The following is a 20,743-nucleotide window of genomic DNA, read 5'->3' as shown; positions in this document are numbered from 1 at the left end:
ATTATTTTTTTCGCTGATAGCCCCAATTCTGATATTGTAAGTTCAACCTATATATGCTATGCTATTTAAAACAAGGCCAACAGCCATTAAGTCGCGTGCTACAATGCATAGTGATACCGGACCGACAGACAGACCGACAGACAGACCGACAGACAGACCGACAGACCGACCGACATAGTGAACTATAGAGTCGCGTCCACGCGACTAAAAATATATTAATAAATGGCAATTCGTAAAATAAATTCTTCTTTTAATTAACAAAATTAACAAAATGTAAATAAATTGTTATTTTAAATGGGGTTCTTTCTTTCTTTTATAAGCCTTAAGAATGTTCCCCTCTTTCTTTTGTTTAAAAAAAATCTTATTTGTTATTGTTATTATTATATAATCGTACAAGAAAATAACAAAAGTCATTAGTGTCATTTTCAATGTTGTCAACACAATGTTACGTATAGGTAATAACCAATGGAAAGTAATCGCAATTAAGATTAATAGAGGTTATAAATACAAATATAAAAAAATACTCTGATTTTTTGTTTATATTTACGCTCTTAAATTCAAATGGTACAGTACAACAACAACAATATCATATTAATTTTATTTTAAAAAGAAATGGCTTTATAAAGAAGAACAAACTTTTTTTTTGGATAAAAATCTTACTTTAAAATTAATTTTATTGTTTGTTTTGTTTGTTTATTGATTGATTTTCCACAAATAATAATAATATAATATATTTCTTTATAGTTAATTAATTAAGTATTAATATTAGTCAAATAGTATGTATTTTTGTTTACAAAGCATAGCGCAAAATAAGAATATGCAGACGGTTAAATTTTAGTAAATTAATCGTCAGCTATCACCGTCGATGGCATGTCCATAGATTGGTGTAATATGCTTTTATTTAGTTGAAAACACTGTTATCAAAAAAGGTCATCGCTTTAAGGGGATAAAGAATTATCTAAATTTGGACTTTAAGTGGAAAAGGAATCATTAAACCGGAAACAATGTCTTGGAAATTACAAAACAATATCCCTCTGGTGGTCGAAGGTATCGGTGAACTAAAAGTAACTTATTCAAACTAAAGCGGGCGCACTGACTGTTACAAAATGGAAAGTTAGAATGGCTTCCCACAAAAATTGTTCGGGATTGGTTTAGTTAGATCTTCCATAACAGTGAATGTGATTGGTTGATTTGTATGAAAACATTTGTCATTAACTATATGCCGAATATGTCAATTATCTCTGATGGTGTATAGTATCGAATATAGTTTTTGTACAAGGGTTGACTTAGAATGTGTTCAAAAGAACTAAACTTATGATCGTATACGCTTAATAAGGCCTAGTCTATAGTTTGTGTTACCAACATGTTATTATCTCCAAAAAAGTAATGTCTTATGTTGAGGGCGTCCTTCATTGCAATGAGAGGAGATTCATTGGTAGAAGTTAAAGTGGCATTAGTTTGAATTTTGCAATATATCTGACGAATGACAGAGCTAAGGTGCGGTCCATTGTAGTTTGAATAATCACACTCGAATTAATTCAAATAATGTGTGTTAATTTTTGTCTACATTATCTTCGTAAGAGAACACGACAGATAAAAGTACGAAAATAACAAGAATATTGTAGTATTGTACTCATAATTTAGGCCTATTCAGGACGCACCAAATTCAATGTATTGTACTGTATCTCCATATTATATATGCACCGTATCATAGGCATCACCATTCTAATACAGTGTTACATGTATCAGGACGACCAAATAAATTCTAAATACAGAGTTTATTAAATTGATAAGGTTTTTATGTGACTTAAAAGAATAATATCGATGACGTCACATTATCTTTTTATATTTGACAACAAAGATGTCGAACAAATCGAATGTCGGAATCCTTAGACATAAATTAAGGCGTATAACAAGGACAGCATTCCAAACAGAAAAAAAGTACGATTGTCGGAAACCGATAAAAATCCAATTTAATTCCACAAGGGATCGAACCTATTACCGCTACTGATGAGGCCGCACTGGTGTGCTCAGACACAAAGGCATAGTGTTTAACAAAAAGCCAAAACCAGGTCACAACTATCGCCCTTGAACCCCGCAAGCAAAACTTAAAAGGTCAAAGGTTACTGAGTTACACTATTATGAAAACTTATATTTTGTAATATATACTTAAGCCAAGTCAACTTTGTGAGTAAATTATTGCAAATGACGTGTGAGAATTTTGAGTAGGTTGAAAAAACAGTCACTAATCAGCGGATAAACAAACGATTAAAAACCATGAGAAAATGACGAAGCGACTGTTGTAGAAATACTAGAAAAGAATTAATTAATAATCATTAAAACGGATGTGCGGGACTGTTTGTCAATTATCGACAGGCAAGGGTGGTGTGCCTAGGGGAGGACGGTGTGGTATTGTATGCTCGCTGAGTGACTTTATACCCAACTACATTCCTTGTAACGAATTCAGCGACGTCCAATCAAAACAGCCGTCAGCAGCCAAACACAATTGTATCGTCTGCGAGATGAACGCAAACAACTTCAACAGGTACAGCCTACGTTAGAAAGTACAATTTTGGAGTGTAAATATTAGAAAAAACATTGTTATTTATGTATAGAAGATTACACTAATGTTGTCAGTGTCGTAAACATGAAATTTAGGAACATTGTTCTGAGTTTGGCGTTACTTTTTACCCATCCGTTGAGTGCAACCGGACTTTGGTGGTAAGTTGTGTATTTATCGTATTATTATACGTTATGCATTACCCTTTGTGCAAAATATAGCATTATTGGAATAATGTATACTTTTAATTTAGGCCTAACCATGATAGTGACATTCATTGTTTTTTACCGTTATATGATAAGTTAATGTGAGATTTGGCCAGAAACTAGCTGAATCAAATGATTTTTTAATGTTTATGCAAGGATGTATTTTGTATAACCCTATAAAATTCAAACTGCATGTTGTTGTTTTTAAAGGGTCAAAGTGAATAACTATTATGTGACATTAAAATGGCATATTCCAAAAACAAGAATTTAAAGAATATATATTTTTTAGGGGGACAATATATCTTTAAAACTGTTACGTCAAAAAGTCGAGCGGCGTTTTTTGTAAGAAATATTTCTTGTTTAAAGATGTGCATTGAATAACCCTATCTATCCGAATAGGGACTTTCCAATAAATTTATAAAATACATTTACCATAATAATGGCCTGTATTGAGTATTGATTTATATGCAATCTATAACAACGCGCTGTAGAAATTGGTGCGTACGTATTACTCTACGTGTCCGTAAACTTTGCGGGTCAAATGTATTATCACGTAATCTTACGACAGGTCAAACTTTGCCTAGTAAAAAACTATTTTAGTCGTGTTTTACTCACTGGTAATCATATAACGACACGTATGTAGAAACGATTGTCAACATGATTGACAATGTTTCTCTCAAAATCTGTTTATTTATAACGTTACGAATACAAATCATAAACTCAAACATAGCTGACTACACATTACCTTTCGAAAAATAAATCTTAAAGACTTGGAAAGCGATTGGAAAATAACATTTGTGGCAAGCGAATACAAAATCTATAAATTAGAAGTCACGGGAGATTAGTAAGATATTTTCGAAATTGGATTACTTTCAAATGGTTACGATATTGATTTAAGGATTTATTTGTGTTTAATTACGGATAATCTACTCTAATGCAATAATGTACCGTGTGAATAGACAGACATAAAGCACTTTACATGGCTCGGCCTAATGTGCTAACGAATTCATAAGTAAAAATATTTTCTTCACAATTTGAACGCGCGCGTACACAAACTATATCGTTCCAATCAGCATTTGAACGTGCGCGTACACAAAACCACATCATTTCAATCAGAATTTGGACGCGCGCGTGTGACACCCCATAACATTTTCATCAGTGTTTAAACGCGCGCGTGACTTTTATGTCTCTTTGTGACATCAATAACGATATATTTAAATATATCTATGGGAAAGAGAAGTTTGCACTTTAGTTTTCCAAGGACTGTCTTATCTGTTTAACCATCATATCATATTTCTTTTGTATATCGGTTGTTAGTGTATCATGCACACATTTATACTTATCAGATCAGACAATATTTTTGAAAAGCAAATTTTAAAATTTCTATTATATTAATATTCCTTCTTAAATATCTAAAATAGCTCATGAGTTTTGAATTGTCAAAATATTCGAGATTTTGAAGCTTCTTCTAACATAGACAAATATAATATATATATATAGTATACAACAAAAATTAAATTCTTATGAAATAGAAAATTAACTTCGAAATAAATTACGATCAATTGGCTTAGAAATAGTTAATTATTAATTGTATAATTGTGTTTATTTTGTTAATTCAAAAATTAGGTATATAAAATGTGTTGTTACATGCACTTTTCCACAAATGTAATACTATCAGGTAGTTTTTCCTTTGTATTTGGAGTTAGTAAATGTAGCCTACTTTCCATTATTTGGAAAATACATTAATCTGTATACAAATGTTGACATTAATAATTATTTGTTTTGTTAAATTGCCTAGGGCTGTAGGAAGTCCACTGACGTTTGATCAAAGTAGGATATGTCGAAAGGCAAGGCGGTTAACCGGTAAGCAGCAAGATCTGTGTAATAAAGAACCAGAAATAATAGAAGAGGCACTGCTTGGTTCTAAGGTGCAAGGTCTTGGAGAATGCCGCTTTCAGATGAAGCTGTGGAAGTGGAACTGCACCACTACGTCACTAGGCAAAGTTCTTTTACAAGGTTTGTTGTTGATCTTCTACATAGGTATAGCGAACAGCACCATGATCAGTACCGGTATCGGGAATGGTAGCATTTTATATAATAACTAACTACACATTCATTATCATTACTATTGTCTAATTATCACCACTGGACATTTTACTGTTAGTTAAATATCTTCATGTTACAACTGAAATACCACTAGTACAATTAGTATGATTACCACTATTCCAACTAAAATACCACCACTACACATGTATAATTACCACTATACTACTATGATTGCTACCACTACACAACTATGATGTCACCACTACACACTTATGACGTCACCACTATAGCTATGGTTATTATCACCATTAAAAAAATTATTGCTACCGCTACACAAATTTAACTACCAATACAATCATGACTGCCACCACTACAACTGATGTTGCAACCACTACAACGTGATTTCTACCACGTGGTGCTGTCACGGACCGTAGTCGAAGATGGTTATGTGTCTACATCTGTAATAATTTTACAATATTGATGAACGAACACAACAATTTAGAAGATTTGATAGACATTATACTAACTGTAAACAAGTATTAGGAATGTGTCCTATATATAGACAGTTACTAAGCAGCGAGTATCAAATATTTTAATAATACGATTAAGCCTAAACCCGATTTAATATACAGAAACAAGTAAATGAATTTTAAATCCACGAGTACCGTATGACTTAGCTCAACGCTATTAAAATTGAATCACAATAATGACATCCGGTTTGCTTAAACATTTCTATTGGTGAGGTCCTACCAACAACTCACCAACTGCTTGTAAATCAAAATATTATTGATGCGATGACAGGAGAAACAAGGAGAAAGGTAATAGACCAACATACACGGGACACAAATGGCAAAGCTCAAATCTGTCGCATTATGACAAACATGTAGGAACATAGCCAAAAAAAAATCACTAACAATGACTTATAATTTACAACAAACTGTAAATTTTATATATTGGCAAGAAGTAGTAAATTGTCCACAGGCAGGTTTTAATGTTACACTTTGTTTTATGGTTAGGGCCTTATTTCATGGCATAAAGACTTTACAAAAAAATGTGAGTTAAAAAATTATGAACCTAGCCTATTCCCATAACATAAATCACTAGAAAATCGAAACCACAATCGGAAAGGTAGTTGAAAAGTTGCCCAGATGTCAAGGGAAAAGTAGAGGAATTAGAAACTTATACACCAGGTGTATCAAGACCTCCGATATCTGACTTCCTTTTCGCCCGGTGAGAAGAACAATATCATTTCGACGAAGTTTTAACGAACAATACGATTATCTTTTATTTACAGTATTAGTTATTCGGATGATAAAACATTACAGGTTTGCGTGCATTTAAAACAAAAATGAAGGTTGTATTGCGTTGTATTTTCGTAAACTGAAATGAATTTTAATACAATATTTCAGATGTGTATCTTTTTATGTTGTCCTATTAAGTTACAGTCTATAGGAAACTGTTTCTTTTCTTTACCTTGCAGCTTGAAAGGAAGTCTGCAAAATGAAATATAATATCAAAATAAAACTGAAGACTCAAAATTGAAATGGACACGATGTGGCGCTGAACCGATTGAAAAATACCTAAGCATAAGTCGGAAAGCAGCGGGGCATTAGTCGGAATGCTCTGATCCCTTTATGCCTAAGATATCTACTATCATAACTCACCAAGAGCTGTAATTCCCAACTGGGTTGTTGGTTTTTTGTAATTTGGATCCTAAATACACAGTCGCATGAAAAGTTTTCCGTACATTGATAAATAATGGCAATGATAGGCACAAAATAATATGGTCGACGTCATTTAATTTATCCATACAGTACACAGAAAAAGCTTATCCATTAGTACACCTCTATTCAGGGGACAATCCTATTAAGGGAGCCGTTTCCAGTAAAACGAAAAATGGGCGATATCATTCAATACAATCAATCAACCCCTCAGATGACACGCCTAATGGGACAATCTTTGTTGGGTCCCGGAGGTGGCCCAGTAATAGGTTTATTTTTTTCATAAAATAGGTAACAAATATTCTTATGATTACTGAAGAATTTAGAACAAAGGGACTAATGAGGAGTTTTTTTTTTACATTAATTACGGACCGGAGTCCGGTTTCGGGAGAGTTGTTCAAGTTCAACCCAAAGTTAATGTTGTGTTTAAATTAAACATATATACCGGTAATATTATAACGCGACGTGTATGTTACAACATACCATTTCCTATAGGCGTTAAATAAACAAGTAGCACCATGTAACACATTAGGAACATGGCTAACTAATTGCTAGGCCAAAACAAGGACCTTGCTTACAACAAGGTGAAGCAGAAATGACGGCAAGCGATGAAATATACGTTTCCAGGTGCAATCACACGGCCTACAACGTTGACAGAAACAATTACATCTGTCCATATAAAAACGATTATCGTATATCAAGTAAAACGTTTAAATACGTTACTGTAGAGGTACTAACATCGGGACTAATATTTAGACATACGGTTTAAATAAATTAGTGTTTGTATTTTAAGTGTCACTGAATATGTTATGGGTGGGGGAATGTGATACGTGGCGGTTGAATTTATTTCACTTCTGAAAAAGAAGCATCGATTTGTTACAGAAAATACGGTAATCAAATTGTGCAGCATTTCGAAAAAATAAACAATGCGTTTGAAAAAATAGTAATGACGTCATTATGAAGACATTTTTTAAATATAGAAAATAACAATATTTTTTGTTCAATTCAAAATCATTTAAAACTAGAGAAGAGAAAAGAAATAAATACAAATAACATCAATATCAAAAACATAAATAAAATATGGTACAATTATTCATAACATTTAAAAAACACAAAATCAATCTCTGGCGCGTTGACCAATATTACACGAGACAGTTCGAATAAATCAAAGCTTGTGATTGGTCAGCTCGCTTACGTTGCGTTTACGTCTTTGCGTTGCGTCCTAGTGGGAACCAAGCTTTAGTACCAATCACGACGCGATGGATCGTTGGGTTGGGTAACCATTTTCGTTTAATAATATATTTTTTTCGTTACAGACACGCGAGAAACGGCGTTCGCTAATGCCATTACGTCCGCCGGAGTCACCTACCAAATAACGGCAGCGTGTAGCTCTGGTAGTCTCTTACAATGTGGCTGCGACAACTCGAGCAATAGTATTATTGAAGAGGCAAAAAACGCCACCTGGCTGTGGGGAGGCTGTGGTGATAATGTAAATTTTGGTTATATAAAATCTATTGAATTCATTGACACACAAGAAAAAAGGCGGAGTGATATAAAATCACTGATTACGCAACATAACAACGAAGCTGGAAGACTTGTAAGTATATTAATAATAATAGGCCTTCACAGTTGAACTATAATCATTTTGGTGATTCATTGTTTCTACCTTTTCAGGTTTAATCCAAAATTTCACAATTTCCTTCAAGAACAAAATAACATTTATAAAGCACGTACACATAGGTTTTGTGCGATGTACAAGACATAATTCAGATTTATGATTCCTGTAAGTAACCACATGGCAGTCAACAGAAAATAAACTGAAAGAGATGGACATGTATAAAAACATGTAGCTTGAAACGAACGAGCTACTAAACGACAGGCTGCGTGCGACTGTCGACTATGATTTAACATCCAAGCAAAAAGAAATACAGTACAGCGTAGGGGCCTTTGAAATAGTTGGACACTACTCAACTTAATAAATCACTATAATAAAAAAAGAGAAAAAGACAGTCTGGTTGTTGTATAAACAAATGAGATTTCGACTTATGTTGATTACTTCCTATTTCTGCATGAACTGCTATCACTCGTAAATTGTCTATAGAACATGATTTACCTACGTAAAAGACACATAATATAAAATAATTCCAACACTATCTCAGATCCTCCGAAATAAGTTGTATGTAATTGTAAAGAATGTTTTTAATCCACCACGCCATGAAAAAAGGTACATCATATTGTCTGAGAAACACAGTGTATTGCACGCGTACAAGGTTTGAATGCGCGCGTACATGTTTCACCGGGGTTTGAACGCGCGCGTATTTGCTTCACCAGAGTTTGAACGCGCGCGTATAATTTTCATTAGCATGTGAACGCCATCTCATAAATTCGTAGGCATGTTCATGCAATTCAGATTCATTACAATTGATTGATTTGAATATGATTAAACAAATAAATATTTAATAATCAATTTGAGCCAAACAAAATAATCTTAATCTTCTTAATTAAGAAAAAAACCAAATAATTATTTGTAAATTTAATATTAAAAAATAATAGCAGTTGGCTAAATGACCCTTATCATTCAAAATAAAATAATGTATCTACACTTTTACAAAGCATCGTTACATCATGTCATTCTGAAAGTGAGATTTTTTTTTTTATTCGTGTCCTTGTGAAATCTTTATCGATGTCGAAGCACCGTAAATCAACCAGCAAACAAGAGACAATTTAACTGGGGTAAAACATAGAACCAACTACTGTCTGGTTTCACCAATTCCTTGTAGTAACTTCACGGTTCGTCTGTTCCTGTCCTATATAATAACTTTACATATAACCATGAAATACGTATATTAACCAAAAATACCACCAAAGTAGTAGTACAGTTACAGACCACAGTATGTAGTAGATACTATTTATTATTACAAACATATAATAATAATAAATAGACTTACCATACATTAAAATTTGTTACTACTTTGTTTTTAAATACGTCTGCTTCCCTTTACTCACCAATATTGATTTAACGAAATATTATATCATTTTCGAGGAACAAACTTAAATGATTGACCAATCATTGCATCCACAATGGAACAACGGGATAAAAAGTTAACGCGCGCGTACAACAAACGTTATCAGGATAAGAACGCGCGCGTACAAAACCGTTATCAGAGTAAGAACGCGCGTGTACAAAACGCGTTATTATGGTAAGAACGCGCGCGTCAAATGTTGCGGGCCTTTGTATCGTCATCACTTATTATGTGAATTCTGCTTTGCGTTAAGTAATTAGAAAGGTCAAAACAGTGAATTATCGTAAATTACAAGTCAATAAGAAATGAAGATTAGGAAACATACGCGTGTTAGTGCCATCCGTCAGCCTCCATTTGCTATTAATTACATATATTTCTTTTAAACTACTCTGAATCCGATAATTCATGATTTTGTTTAAATTAAGCGAGAGCGGTGATAACATGTAATTATCCAGCGGAATAAATGGCCCACTACGTCAAAACATTGGTTTAAAGCAAAACTGATTTGTTCTGTAGCTTCTACTTAAAAAAAAATAGAGAGAGAAACTAATGTCGAATGTGCTCGAACGCGCGTACTTCTTGGTATTCGTAGTACGTGTGATTGCGTCATTTGACGTTTCTTAAATCATCGATCCATCTTCAACTTCTGTTTGACAGAAAATAAGTTTACATACAAATGAACTTACAAACTAAAGTAGATAGGTAGGTTCTAAAATTTACTCGTGATCTTATGGGGTTTAATGGGATCGTTGACACATTGGTAGACACGTCATATACAAACGCTTTAATGCGTCATCAGAGAACATAAAAACGTTTACCTATATCATTCAAAACCTCATCTGTGTTACATTGCTAGTATGTTTCGCGTGACACGCAATTCAAATTGAATGTACATACAGTAAATCATCAGAAACAATTCAAATAAATTGATTTTATTTACCATAGAATAAGACAAGGGCTTTATTTTGTCAACCTACTTCGAGCATCAAAGTGCATCAAAGTGCACAAACTAACATAAGCTATGTATAATTTATAAGTTTTCATTTTGATCTATATATTTTTAGGCTGTCAAACTACACATGCGGGAAGAATGTAAATGTCATGGTCTATCCGGAACATGCAGTTTGAAAACATGCTGGAAACGAATGCCTGTTTTTAGGGATGTTGGCTATCGTCTGAAAGAGTTGTTCAACGGTGCCATCAAAGTTACAGGCGCAAATAATGGAAAGAACCTCCTAGCTGCCGGGTCTACAATAAAGGCGCCGACGATTACAGACTTAGTGTATTCAGTAGAATCGCCTAATTTTTGTGTACCTGACCGAAAAGTGGGGTCTATTGGTACGGCCCATCGGGTATGCAACAGTACCTCAGACGGCGTGGAGGGATGTCAGATTATGTGTTGTAATCGAGGTTACACGGACGAGATTGTGAATCGAACTTATCACTGTCGATGCAGGTTTAAGTGGTGCTGTGTCGTGGAATGTGATATATGTAGTAAAAACGTTACTATCAGTCGATGCAATGGGTACAGCTAGGGTTACTTGCTAGGGGAGGCATTTTTGGTACATATTTGTGGTTTTGCCGCGCATCAAAAGAGAAATTCAAGCAAACAAGGCGATTTAATATTGTCACGTCAGCAAAAGATACTTGAAATAGCAAAACACTTGATTTTATTCCATAAGATGTAATATTTATGTACAGTGATTCAAAATATATTTATATATTTAAATTAATATGTGCACTATTGTTTTGTTTTGTCATACGTTCATTTTCTGGGTTAGTAGTCGGTTAGGGCAGCTGATAAAATTCCGTAATCATGAGAGATGATGATGACGGCCATACAAACAAAGTTTGATTCCAATGATTACCGTATGATAATGATGATAGTGATGATTATGATGAGGAGGATGGAAAGTTACCAGGGAGTTGTGAAATGGCTTATTTTACAATTTACTGATGTGACGAAGTAGCCTCTTCAAACGATGACGTCACTGATGACGTGGACACTTAAAATGATGATGTTGATGGAAGATAAGAAATTTATCCGTCACGTACGCGCATACTCTGTCTGCGCTAACATTTATAATTACTTAAATTACGTTAATAACACTATTTTCCTGGCAGACGGATTACGATACCGTACGGTTGGCGATGTTTTTATTTTGCTCATTGGGCTTGTAATATAATTCGCATGGTTCAACCTAAAATATAAACGTTACCCATCAGCAAATAATTCTATATGTGTTCGTATATATCATAAAACATAGCGAATATATTGCATTTGATACATAAAGTTATAATTATAATTAGCACGCATATACACATAACACGATACTTAACAATAATAATTTAGGTTTGTTACCTGACAAATGGTAACATTTATTTTATTATTTGATAATTAAACATATTACAATCATATATACATACATATACATATATTAGACATAAAATTTCAAATTTATTTTTCGAAAAATATCAGCGGAAAATTAAATAATATATAGAGAAAAGAAATACTTTAGTGTATTTTTTAGGGATTTGTTTTTTTGGTATCACAAACATTTATTAACTTCTTTAACCGTCGTACACTCTTTACATTTGACTTCACAGCACCAGTGAAAAGTACAACTGCATCGTTCCGTTATCGTAACAACTTCTGTGCTATATCCCCGCCCACAACACATTAGTTCACATCCGTCAAGACCTATCGACGTAGCATTGCATTCTCGTCCACTCGTGTTAAATTCTCCTAGTCGTCCGTTACCAGTCCCGCAAAAGTCGGGCGAGTCTTCATAATAAACTAAATCCCGTTTAGTGGCTGGTTTGTGGCTAGGGTTGCTGGGTTGCAGATTCCTTACCGTGTCTCCGTTATTACGGTTGCCGGAGTTGCTAATTGCTACACGCGATGCTCCGTCAAACCGGTCTTTAAATATTTCGCCGACTTTTCTGAAGGTCGGTAAACGCATCCAGCAGGTTTTGATGGTGCAGCTACCAGACATTCCATGACATTTACACTCGTGCTTCATCTCGGAGACGATCGTCTGAAAGAAATATGAGAATATCCTCATTATAAATTTAAATGTATCAAAACTCTTCTAATTAAACGATACATTGAGTTCATTCACAATCATAATGTTGATTCAGCTTTGTCGGAATTGAACTAGGCCTATTTGTAAATTACTTTAGATTGGCCTATCGCTTTTAATTATCTACAATGGTCGCACCTTTGATTAGCACACCATGGAGGTGGTATTTGACCAAGAGGTCAGCCAAGCTGAGTGGTGGACGAATGCAAATACTATGCTAACCTTTTAAAGATCAACATTGCCCCAATCAATTTGGAACGTAAAACGGCAATAAACTGCAAGGGGCCAAGTGTGTAGGTTTGTTTGTTTACATGTTTAGTAATTTGCGAGACGACAATAAATTAAAAGTTATGCTGTGTAAAACGTAAACATCCTGAACTAATAGATTGTGATTAGCTGAGATGCGCTTACGCACACATCACACCACGCAAACTTAACTTATAAGTCGTTCACAGTGTGGTGGGGATATTGTAGAAAATTGGTTGGTCATGTAAATGTGATAATGAAATTGTCACTGGGATAATGACATTTTCACTGGGGTAATGACATTGTCATGGGATAATGACATTGTCATGGGATAATGACATTGTCATGGGATAATGAAATTGTCACTGGGATAATGAAATTGTCACTGGGATAATGAAATTGTCACTGGGATAATGAAATTGTCAATGTGATAATGAAATTGCCGCTGACAATGATACTAGTAAAGGTGGCGATGCGAGGCTGATAGTGGTGATGACGAAGTGGTGATGACGAAATGATAATGACGATTGTATTACTGGAAACGGAAGATAATGACGTCAAAATATCTTACCCTTCTTCCGGCTTCATTATTATGTAGATTTATGAGAAACCGTAGATCTTTTCCCTTTTCTCCGGCATCAACGAACTTCTTGGAAAACGTTTTTCCAAACTGCGCGTTATCACTACATCCTCCCCATTGCCATTCTCCCTTCTCTTTAATTATTGCATTGTTATTATTGTAATCACATGAACATGATTCCATAGATCCGTCGCTGCAAGCTCTGGCAATCGAATGAGCCACGGCTGCGCTCGTTATTGCGTTTACGAACGCTGTTTCTCGGCACCCTGAAATAAAAACGTAAAACAATTTGATTAACGAATTCTAACTCTTAACTATATATTCAATGTTAAGGTTGCTAGTTCTCTCTAATCAGAGATTTTATACAGTATATACGGGCCACCAGCCCCAAAATACAATAAATATTATAAGATATCATGAACATTAGCTGTTGGGGTTTGAACGTTACTGTAATATTATGTAAACAATTTGACGTTATTATTGAGAATGATTAATAAATCATAATGGGCCGTTTTTTTCTTTTCGTGCATTGAACTTTCATATTTGAACCTTCCAAATTTTAGATTCAACGTTCTCTTTTGACTTTTCATAGGTTTAAACTTAACACATTAATTTATTATGATATTAAACCGTTTTTCACGAGGTCATTATTATTATTTTTTTGATACGTCATAAACGAACCATCAGCAAAGTCACGAACATCAAAAACGATCCCGTATCATGTTAAACGAAAAATCTTCCAAGGAAAATTAAACACGACACAAATATGTTTAAGTTGAAAACGATAGAAATGTTTCAAATAGTGGTATAAATTGCAAGGTATGCGACTAGCAAGTGCCACAAAAGACACCCACCATTAGGCCGTTCAGCGACCCCATTACCTGCCGGCGTTCATTGGGTTTAAACCGGGGTGAGCCGTCTCACCTGCCAAGCCATACCACATACCTAGCTAAACACACCGAAGCTACATTTACAGTATTATTAAAGTAACAATCTAGGCTCACAATATTAAGAAAACCCTTTTTAATAATGTTTAGGTGAAATTATATACTTCCAAATGTTATTAGGCTATAATATTAAGCATGTTCACTCATTCTTGAAATGAATTAAATGATAATGTAAAACATGACGTCAAAAATCATAAGCGAAAAATGACGTCACTTATGTTAACGTGAATGGAACGTATGCCTACCAAAATTTAATATTTCTCCGAATAAATCATTTCCATTTCTGTCATCGACTTTTGTTGGACAATTCCATCTTCTTGATTTGAATTGGTGTTTGCATTCCAATACGGCTGCGCGTACAGAGTCCGCTATCACCTCTAAAGAACCGGGATGTTGGCGCACTATTTTCCGTTGCCGTTTGTTTAACGCTTGGATCTTGTAGTCGGATGAATAGACAGGTGCTCCTTGCGTATCGAGAACCATATTTGATTTCTGCTGTGACGTTGCAATACCCCTATGGATAAAAAAAATAGTACATGGATATCAGGTGTTGGGACACCGTTTGAGACACGTGGAAATTATATTTCTAAATATGTCTACATCGAATTATAAAAAGACCTAAAATGTTGCTAAATATAGAACAGAATCGTTACATATTGTGTGTGGGCATTTGGCGATACCTGGACTGTAAGTTAAGAATATCTACGGAATGTGAATAATTGAATTGTATTTATTTAAGAACAAGACTTGTACAGATAGGCATATATATATAGATAGCCTACTTTATTAACCAAAATTGATTTCATGTCTTTTCAAAGCACGTCGGCATTTTAAGTATGTAGCCTGATAGTTTTACGTCAAAAAAACCCCCAAAAAATTCAAGATTTCTACAAGCGGATACCGTAGCATAAAAAGCGGAAAAGTGTACAAAGTATTAACAAAGAGCTTTGCTAATTACCTAATTAATAAATCCTATTGATAATTACATCCACATTTTGTAAGACAAGTTTAAACATAACTGGTCAGACGGGGGAATGTATCGGGTACTTAGCGGCTATCCTTTAAGACGGCATTTAGAACAATTAGAAAAACAACATTGTCGACACGTGGATGTCGGGAAACACAAAGCGAATTAGGTATTAAGAATTGTCTTTGTAAATTAAATACTAAATCTAATTAAAGATGACTGCCTTTTCGCCACCGGAAATATTGAAATTAAATTCGTTAATATAATTGTTTCGGCATTAGAAGTTAGAACGTTTTGTTGTGTGAAGTATAATAAGAATTTCAAGGGTTGGGTCACACCTCATTTAAGAAGTATACCAAAAGTATAGGTCTACCATCTTAGTTATACTAAGGTTTGAAATTAAATTAAGAAAATATATTACAAGCTTTACTTTTCCATTTCAAAAGGTGAGGCCGAAGGAAAAAAATCACATGTTAAAACAAAATTGATTGTTATTGAAATTTAGTCACCAGAACTAATTTGAAATGAGGGAGGGGGTTTTGGAATTCATGTACAGTGGGTTAAAGGTTGTACTCATTACATCACCGTAACCATGTCGGAGGTAATAACGTGTTAACATACGGAATGACGTGTACTGGGCGGCAATTGTCGTAATAATAACGATATAGCCTAACACTATTACGCAAAAATATCTGAATTATATACTGTTCCAATTACAAGCTTGATTAGGGAAATATAAATGGTAGCTGTGTAATAAGCGACTTAAAGGGGGTCTGAATTTATATATATATATATTTTTTATTTTGACACTCAGCATTAAAAGAGAAATGGTGCCCTTTAAATTTGCGCACATTTTCAAAACTAATACTCGTCTATACTTATAACAACTTTTATGATTTGTATTGACTAGATACATGTAGTTTATTTTGCAGTCCACGTTGGTGTGTTCCTGTCCAGTTTTAAGACTGAGAAAACACAGCTGGTGTTTAAAAGGAATTTAATGGGAATATTTAACTATAATTTTGAGTTTGCACTACTGTATAAATACTAACCTAAATTAGGAACAAAAATTGATATATTAAAAATATGAAGGAAATTATAAAGATATTTTATATGAATTAATAAAAGATTAAAAAGAGTTCGCGTCCAACTTCAATTAAAGAGTTCTTTTTTTAAATAAAAAATAATATTTAATAACGCGTGCGTTTTATGTAACATATCAGTTAGAGGTAAATTTGTAAATGATAGAAACAGACCATTTAAGTATGCCGGCGGAATTTTACATTACGTCATAACAATACACAGTAAACACTATGTAGAGTTATCCAAGTAAATGTAAACGCAGGCCTATCTGTAAAGGAGCGTATGTTCTTAATGTTCAACGAGCAAAGTAAAATATAAAATAATTAAAATTAAAAACTATTAATACGAAAAGTCTGTTACTTTATTATCAATTATTTGTATAGATTAAATTATAGTAATGTTAAAGCGGTATGGTATACCGATTTCAGGGGACACCTACACTGGTTACAATCACTTTATTAATTAAATTCCTAAAACTAAACAAAAATTAATTTCATTATCTAAGCAACAGAAGTTATTTATATAGGGCTACGGTTAGCACTTATTTAAATGTGTTCATAGATACACTGTGCTGTAAATGTATACTTGTTTTGATGAGCGAGAAAACATTTAAAACATTCATTAAACTAAATATAAATGTTAAGATCTAAGTATGTCTATGTAGTTTCCTAATGTCAATCGGTAGGCCTACATGTTAGGGCTACCCTATCATGCATCGCAACCGAAGACGGAACAAGCATAACCTTTCTTAACGTTAGAAAGTCAAATAAAAGTTTTGGAATCATCAATCAAACATAAAGACAGTTATTCTTGCTGAACATCCGTAATATGTTGCTTAGAAAATATATAAAAATAAATCATCGGCTAAGCTTACCACCACTTGCCGCTTGCGGCAGCCGTCGTCTTCTTGGCCAGCATACTCGCAGTCGGTAGCACGATCAACCCCATCAACCAATTTAAATTCATCCTTATTGCGGCGATTCAGGGAAGGGGAACTTTATCAGAACCGGGTCTGTCTTCTTCGATACCGAAAATGATACTGTATTAAAACGGTTTAATCTGCTTTTACAACATGATGCGGTCTGAAACGTAACCGCTAAACAATAGACGCACCATGCGTATAGACGACGTGTCAATCACCATAGAAAGAGCTTATTTCATTGCAACAAACCAAGCCTAACTTAATTCTCAAGCATCACATAGAAATATCACCGAAACAAATCACTTAGCCAAGATGAAGCGGTTTTACCGAGTTGGCTTTTAATGTTTTTTTTCCATACCAGCGTTGGTCGTTTAAACTTCGAACCAATCATGGTCACGGTGGTATATATATAGTCGAGTAATTTGCTCGCCAGCCCGCGGCCATTTCATCGCAACCGACCACCAATTCGCACGTTTTTTACGGTGCACGAACTGTCTGTATCATTTAACGTCAGTTACGGGTCGAGCACGTCTACCCGATGTAGTATAATAGACAACAAAATAGTTGGGTATCGTTTTCACTCGATTAAATTAAAATGGAGACGAGGTCTGCGAGTGTTTGTGTTTATCGTGTTTGTAACAAGTTCAGTCGATGGTCATGGCATATCATTTAAGATCAAACATGTAACGCATTCGTGTAATTGATGTTTTAATAAAAGACCTACATAGACGAATATTATCATCAATTTGGTTTACAATGATAGGCCTATACGTACATTTCACCCTTTGCTAAGTGTTGCTCTGCCCTCTTTACAATACATCATATATTCATTAAAAATAAAAAACGGAAGAACATATAAAAAGGGGGAACGTAAGGGAATGAGCTCTATGTAGGCCTACTAAGCCTTAGCAGATGCAGTAGGGCGGCTTGTTTCTTTCCACGCCACCTTATCCTCATATTTTTCGACCAAATACCCATTTTACAGCTGAGTGGACTGGAGATGTATATCAGGAATTGAACCCGGGTCTGTCTGTATAACGTACCACAACGCCGCAATATCATCAATATAATTTTCGCTTAAATGGAAAAGGAAAAGCTTTCTATCATAACAAAAAAAAACAATAGGCCTAAATGAATATAAAAAAGTTGAATACAATTGATTGCTTTATCAATACATATTTCGAATGCTTGTGTACATTTATCAACTTGGCTAAAGTTACAAAGTTATAATATAATTTATCAATATCGTGTATGAATTTTATAAAAGTATAATAATGATTGTAAGGTCTTTGCTATGCGATACTTGCGTGTATGCAGACAATTAGTTTATTACACTAACCAATTGTAAGAATGTCAGTAGCGTTTGTACAGAGAGTAAATCAGCGTATAATAGTTAGTATTATGTTATAATATTTATAATAATTTATAATAATTATAAAATTATACCCTAAAAAGTATATAAAGCATTGTATGTAAATCAATATAGGCCTATAGTGCAGGTTATTGTGTTGATAACACATTATAACTTAAGCATTACCAATAAATTTAAATAGGTTTGTATTAAGTGTTAAATTCTATCACCGTTGATAGGCCCATTTGTTTTTCTTTTGACTTAGCTTTATGGAGAAAACATTATAAATGGGAAAAAAGCATAAAGAATAATACAAGTTTATACACTTCAAAACCAATATTATTCGAAATTTACCATCTTTCCGATGTTTCTAATTTTTCTAATTCTATCATTTCGTTTAATTTAAAGGCCTATATTTGTAGTTATGCTATCTTTTTATTGTATGTCAACTCTATTTTTCTACGGTACTTTCTCTGCCCTGTTTATTTTGGAAATCTAAATTTTACTTGGAGTGACTGGATAACTTGGTCACTTCACTTGAAAATGATCCATTTGTTTCTTAGATCTGATCTTAGAGTCTTAGGAAAGAAATTTCTCTACGTAAACTTTTAATGTCATTTAGGAATTTGACTATGATGCTATGCAGATTATGACGATTTCGTAGACATACTAGAAGAATCGGCTAGCTACTGTATATGTATAGGCATATGTTATTATTTTTGCCAAATACGATAATCAACATTAGGTCAAATTAAAGAAAAGAAACGTCTTTTTAATTTAAAATTTAAAATTTAATAAATACTAAAAATGGGTCACATTTACTGGAATTGTGTCTTCATGAAATATGCTACCGGAAATCAAAAACAATTCCAAAAATTCGCACATTCGACAGCATGTTGCTCTACAATAAATACTTGTTGACGACAAAATATTTATTTTATTCTACAATTAAATTCATTGTATTACTACTAATAAATTTAGGACCGCCTGAAATGGGTGGTCCGGGTTAATAGTCTCCTATTAAAGGGGTGCAATGATCCGAAATTACTTTGAAAAAGAGTGTTTTAGGCGCCTAACGAATAAGGTAAACATCGCTTAAAGCTCTGTCTACACTATCAACATAGTTTGACAATACATCAAATATGGCACTGATATGCTTAAATATGGTAGTGATGACATCATCACCATATATGGGCACATTACATTTTTGTTCCATATAAAGATTGATAGTGTAGACAGAGCTTAACTTAAAACGGTAGTTTTTGATTTAATTAAGTGTATTAACTTATATTGTTGTTTTTGTCGAGAGGGATCTTTTTTGATAATGTTGTAATCATTGTAGGAACTTTGATGAAAACGGACGATTAAGCGGTTTGGTATAAAGGTGAGCACTCCCCGCGGAGTGATACATTTATTGACTCAGAGAAAGTAATGAACATTATAATATACTGTGTGCAAGATTGTAAATGCCACATAAATTATACAAAGATAAAACACGGCATGTTTTCACGAATTTATGTCGTAAATTTAAAACGGAAACAAAATTAATCGAGATATCACATTTTTTGTAAATATTATACATACAAAATCCACAATAAATTTTAATATGCGTTATTTTTTGTTATGTTTTTATTATATAAAGCTTAAACGCTTTAGATTATGTTGTAGGCGCAAACGCTTTAGATTATGTTGTAGACGCAAACGCGTTTTATGTAATGTTGTAGACACAACGCGTTTTATGTTGAAGACGCAAACGCGTTTTATGTCGCACGATAAAAATAATGATAAAATCCTAATTTTTATATTCCTAATATATTGTTTTTTAATAGAAATTTTTGTTGAGAACACTTCTTTCATACAGATTTCTTAAAATAAAGTGACATATTAGCCCTACTCCTACACGAAAATCGACAGAATCCGGAAGTAGTTACGTGCTTAGAAATTACCTTAACATGATCGGTCTCAATTACAGTATCGTTTACAATTAGGTTATATTACTAAAGTAGAT

General features: G+C 33.7%; 2 protein-coding genes across 2 annotated transcripts; one reads left to right on the top strand and one right to left on the bottom strand.

Annotated features, from left to right (window-relative positions):
- The first annotated feature begins 2,239 nt into the window (after positions 1-2,239).
- LOC144852421 (protein Wnt-6-like) lies at positions 2,240-11,289 on the top strand. The gene is made up of 4 exons (XM_078710222.1): positions 2,240-2,721; positions 4,565-4,782; positions 7,850-8,130; positions 10,621-11,289. The coding sequence occupies exons 1-4, from the start codon at positions 2,648-2,650 to the stop codon at positions 11,089-11,091; spliced, it is 1,044 nt and encodes a 347-aa protein (XP_078566348.1). The 5' UTR covers positions 2,240-2,647; the 3' UTR covers positions 11,092-11,289.
- A 624-nt stretch (positions 11,290-11,913) lies between these two features.
- LOC144837303 (protein Wnt-1-like) lies at positions 11,914-18,014 on the bottom strand. Its single transcript, XM_078692357.1, has 4 exons — positions 17,337-18,014; positions 14,658-14,926; positions 13,457-13,731; positions 11,914-12,594 (listed from the first exon to the last, which is right to left on the bottom strand). Exons 1-4 carry the CDS (start codon positions 17,426-17,428, stop codon positions 12,106-12,108), a joined length of 1,125 nt encoding a protein of 374 aa, XP_078548483.1. The 5' UTR covers positions 17,429-18,014; the 3' UTR covers positions 11,914-12,105.
- Positions 18,015-20,743: the final 2,729 nt, after the last annotated feature.

The sequence above is a fragment of the Antedon bifida genome, chromosome 1 (assembly GCF_963402885.1).
Source record: "Antedon bifida chromosome 1, ecAntBifi1.1, whole genome shotgun sequence".
Taxonomy (NCBI): Eukaryota; Metazoa; Echinodermata; class Crinoidea; order Comatulida; family Antedonidae; genus Antedon; species Antedon bifida.
Note: the sequence above shows the minus strand (reverse complement) of the source record. Positions and strands in the feature narration are given on the sequence as shown.

Coding starts and splice junctions, on each gene's coding strand:
- LOC144837303 (XM_078692357.1), bottom strand. CDS start 17,428: ATGAATTTAAATTGGTTGATGGGGTTGATCGTGCTACCGACTGCGAGT. Junction 14,927..17,336: donor GCCGCAAGCGGCAAGTGGTG/GTAAGCTTAGCC, acceptor TTTTATCCATAG/GGGTATTGCAACGTCACAGC. Junction 13,732..14,657: donor CGGAGAAATATTAAATTTTG/GTAGGCATACGT, acceptor TTTTTATTTCAG/GGTGCCGAGAAACAGCGTTC.
- LOC144852421 (XM_078710222.1), top strand. CDS start 2,648: ATGAAATTTAGGAACATTGTTCTGAGTTTGGCGTTACTTTTTACCCAT. Junction 2,722..4,564: donor AGTGCAACCGGACTTTGGTG/GTAAGTTGTGTA, acceptor TAAATTGCCTAG/GGCTGTAGGAAGTCCACTGA. Junction 4,783..7,849: donor AGGCAAAGTTCTTTTACAAG/GTTTGTTGTTGA, acceptor TTTTCGTTACAG/ACACGCGAGAAACGGCGTTC.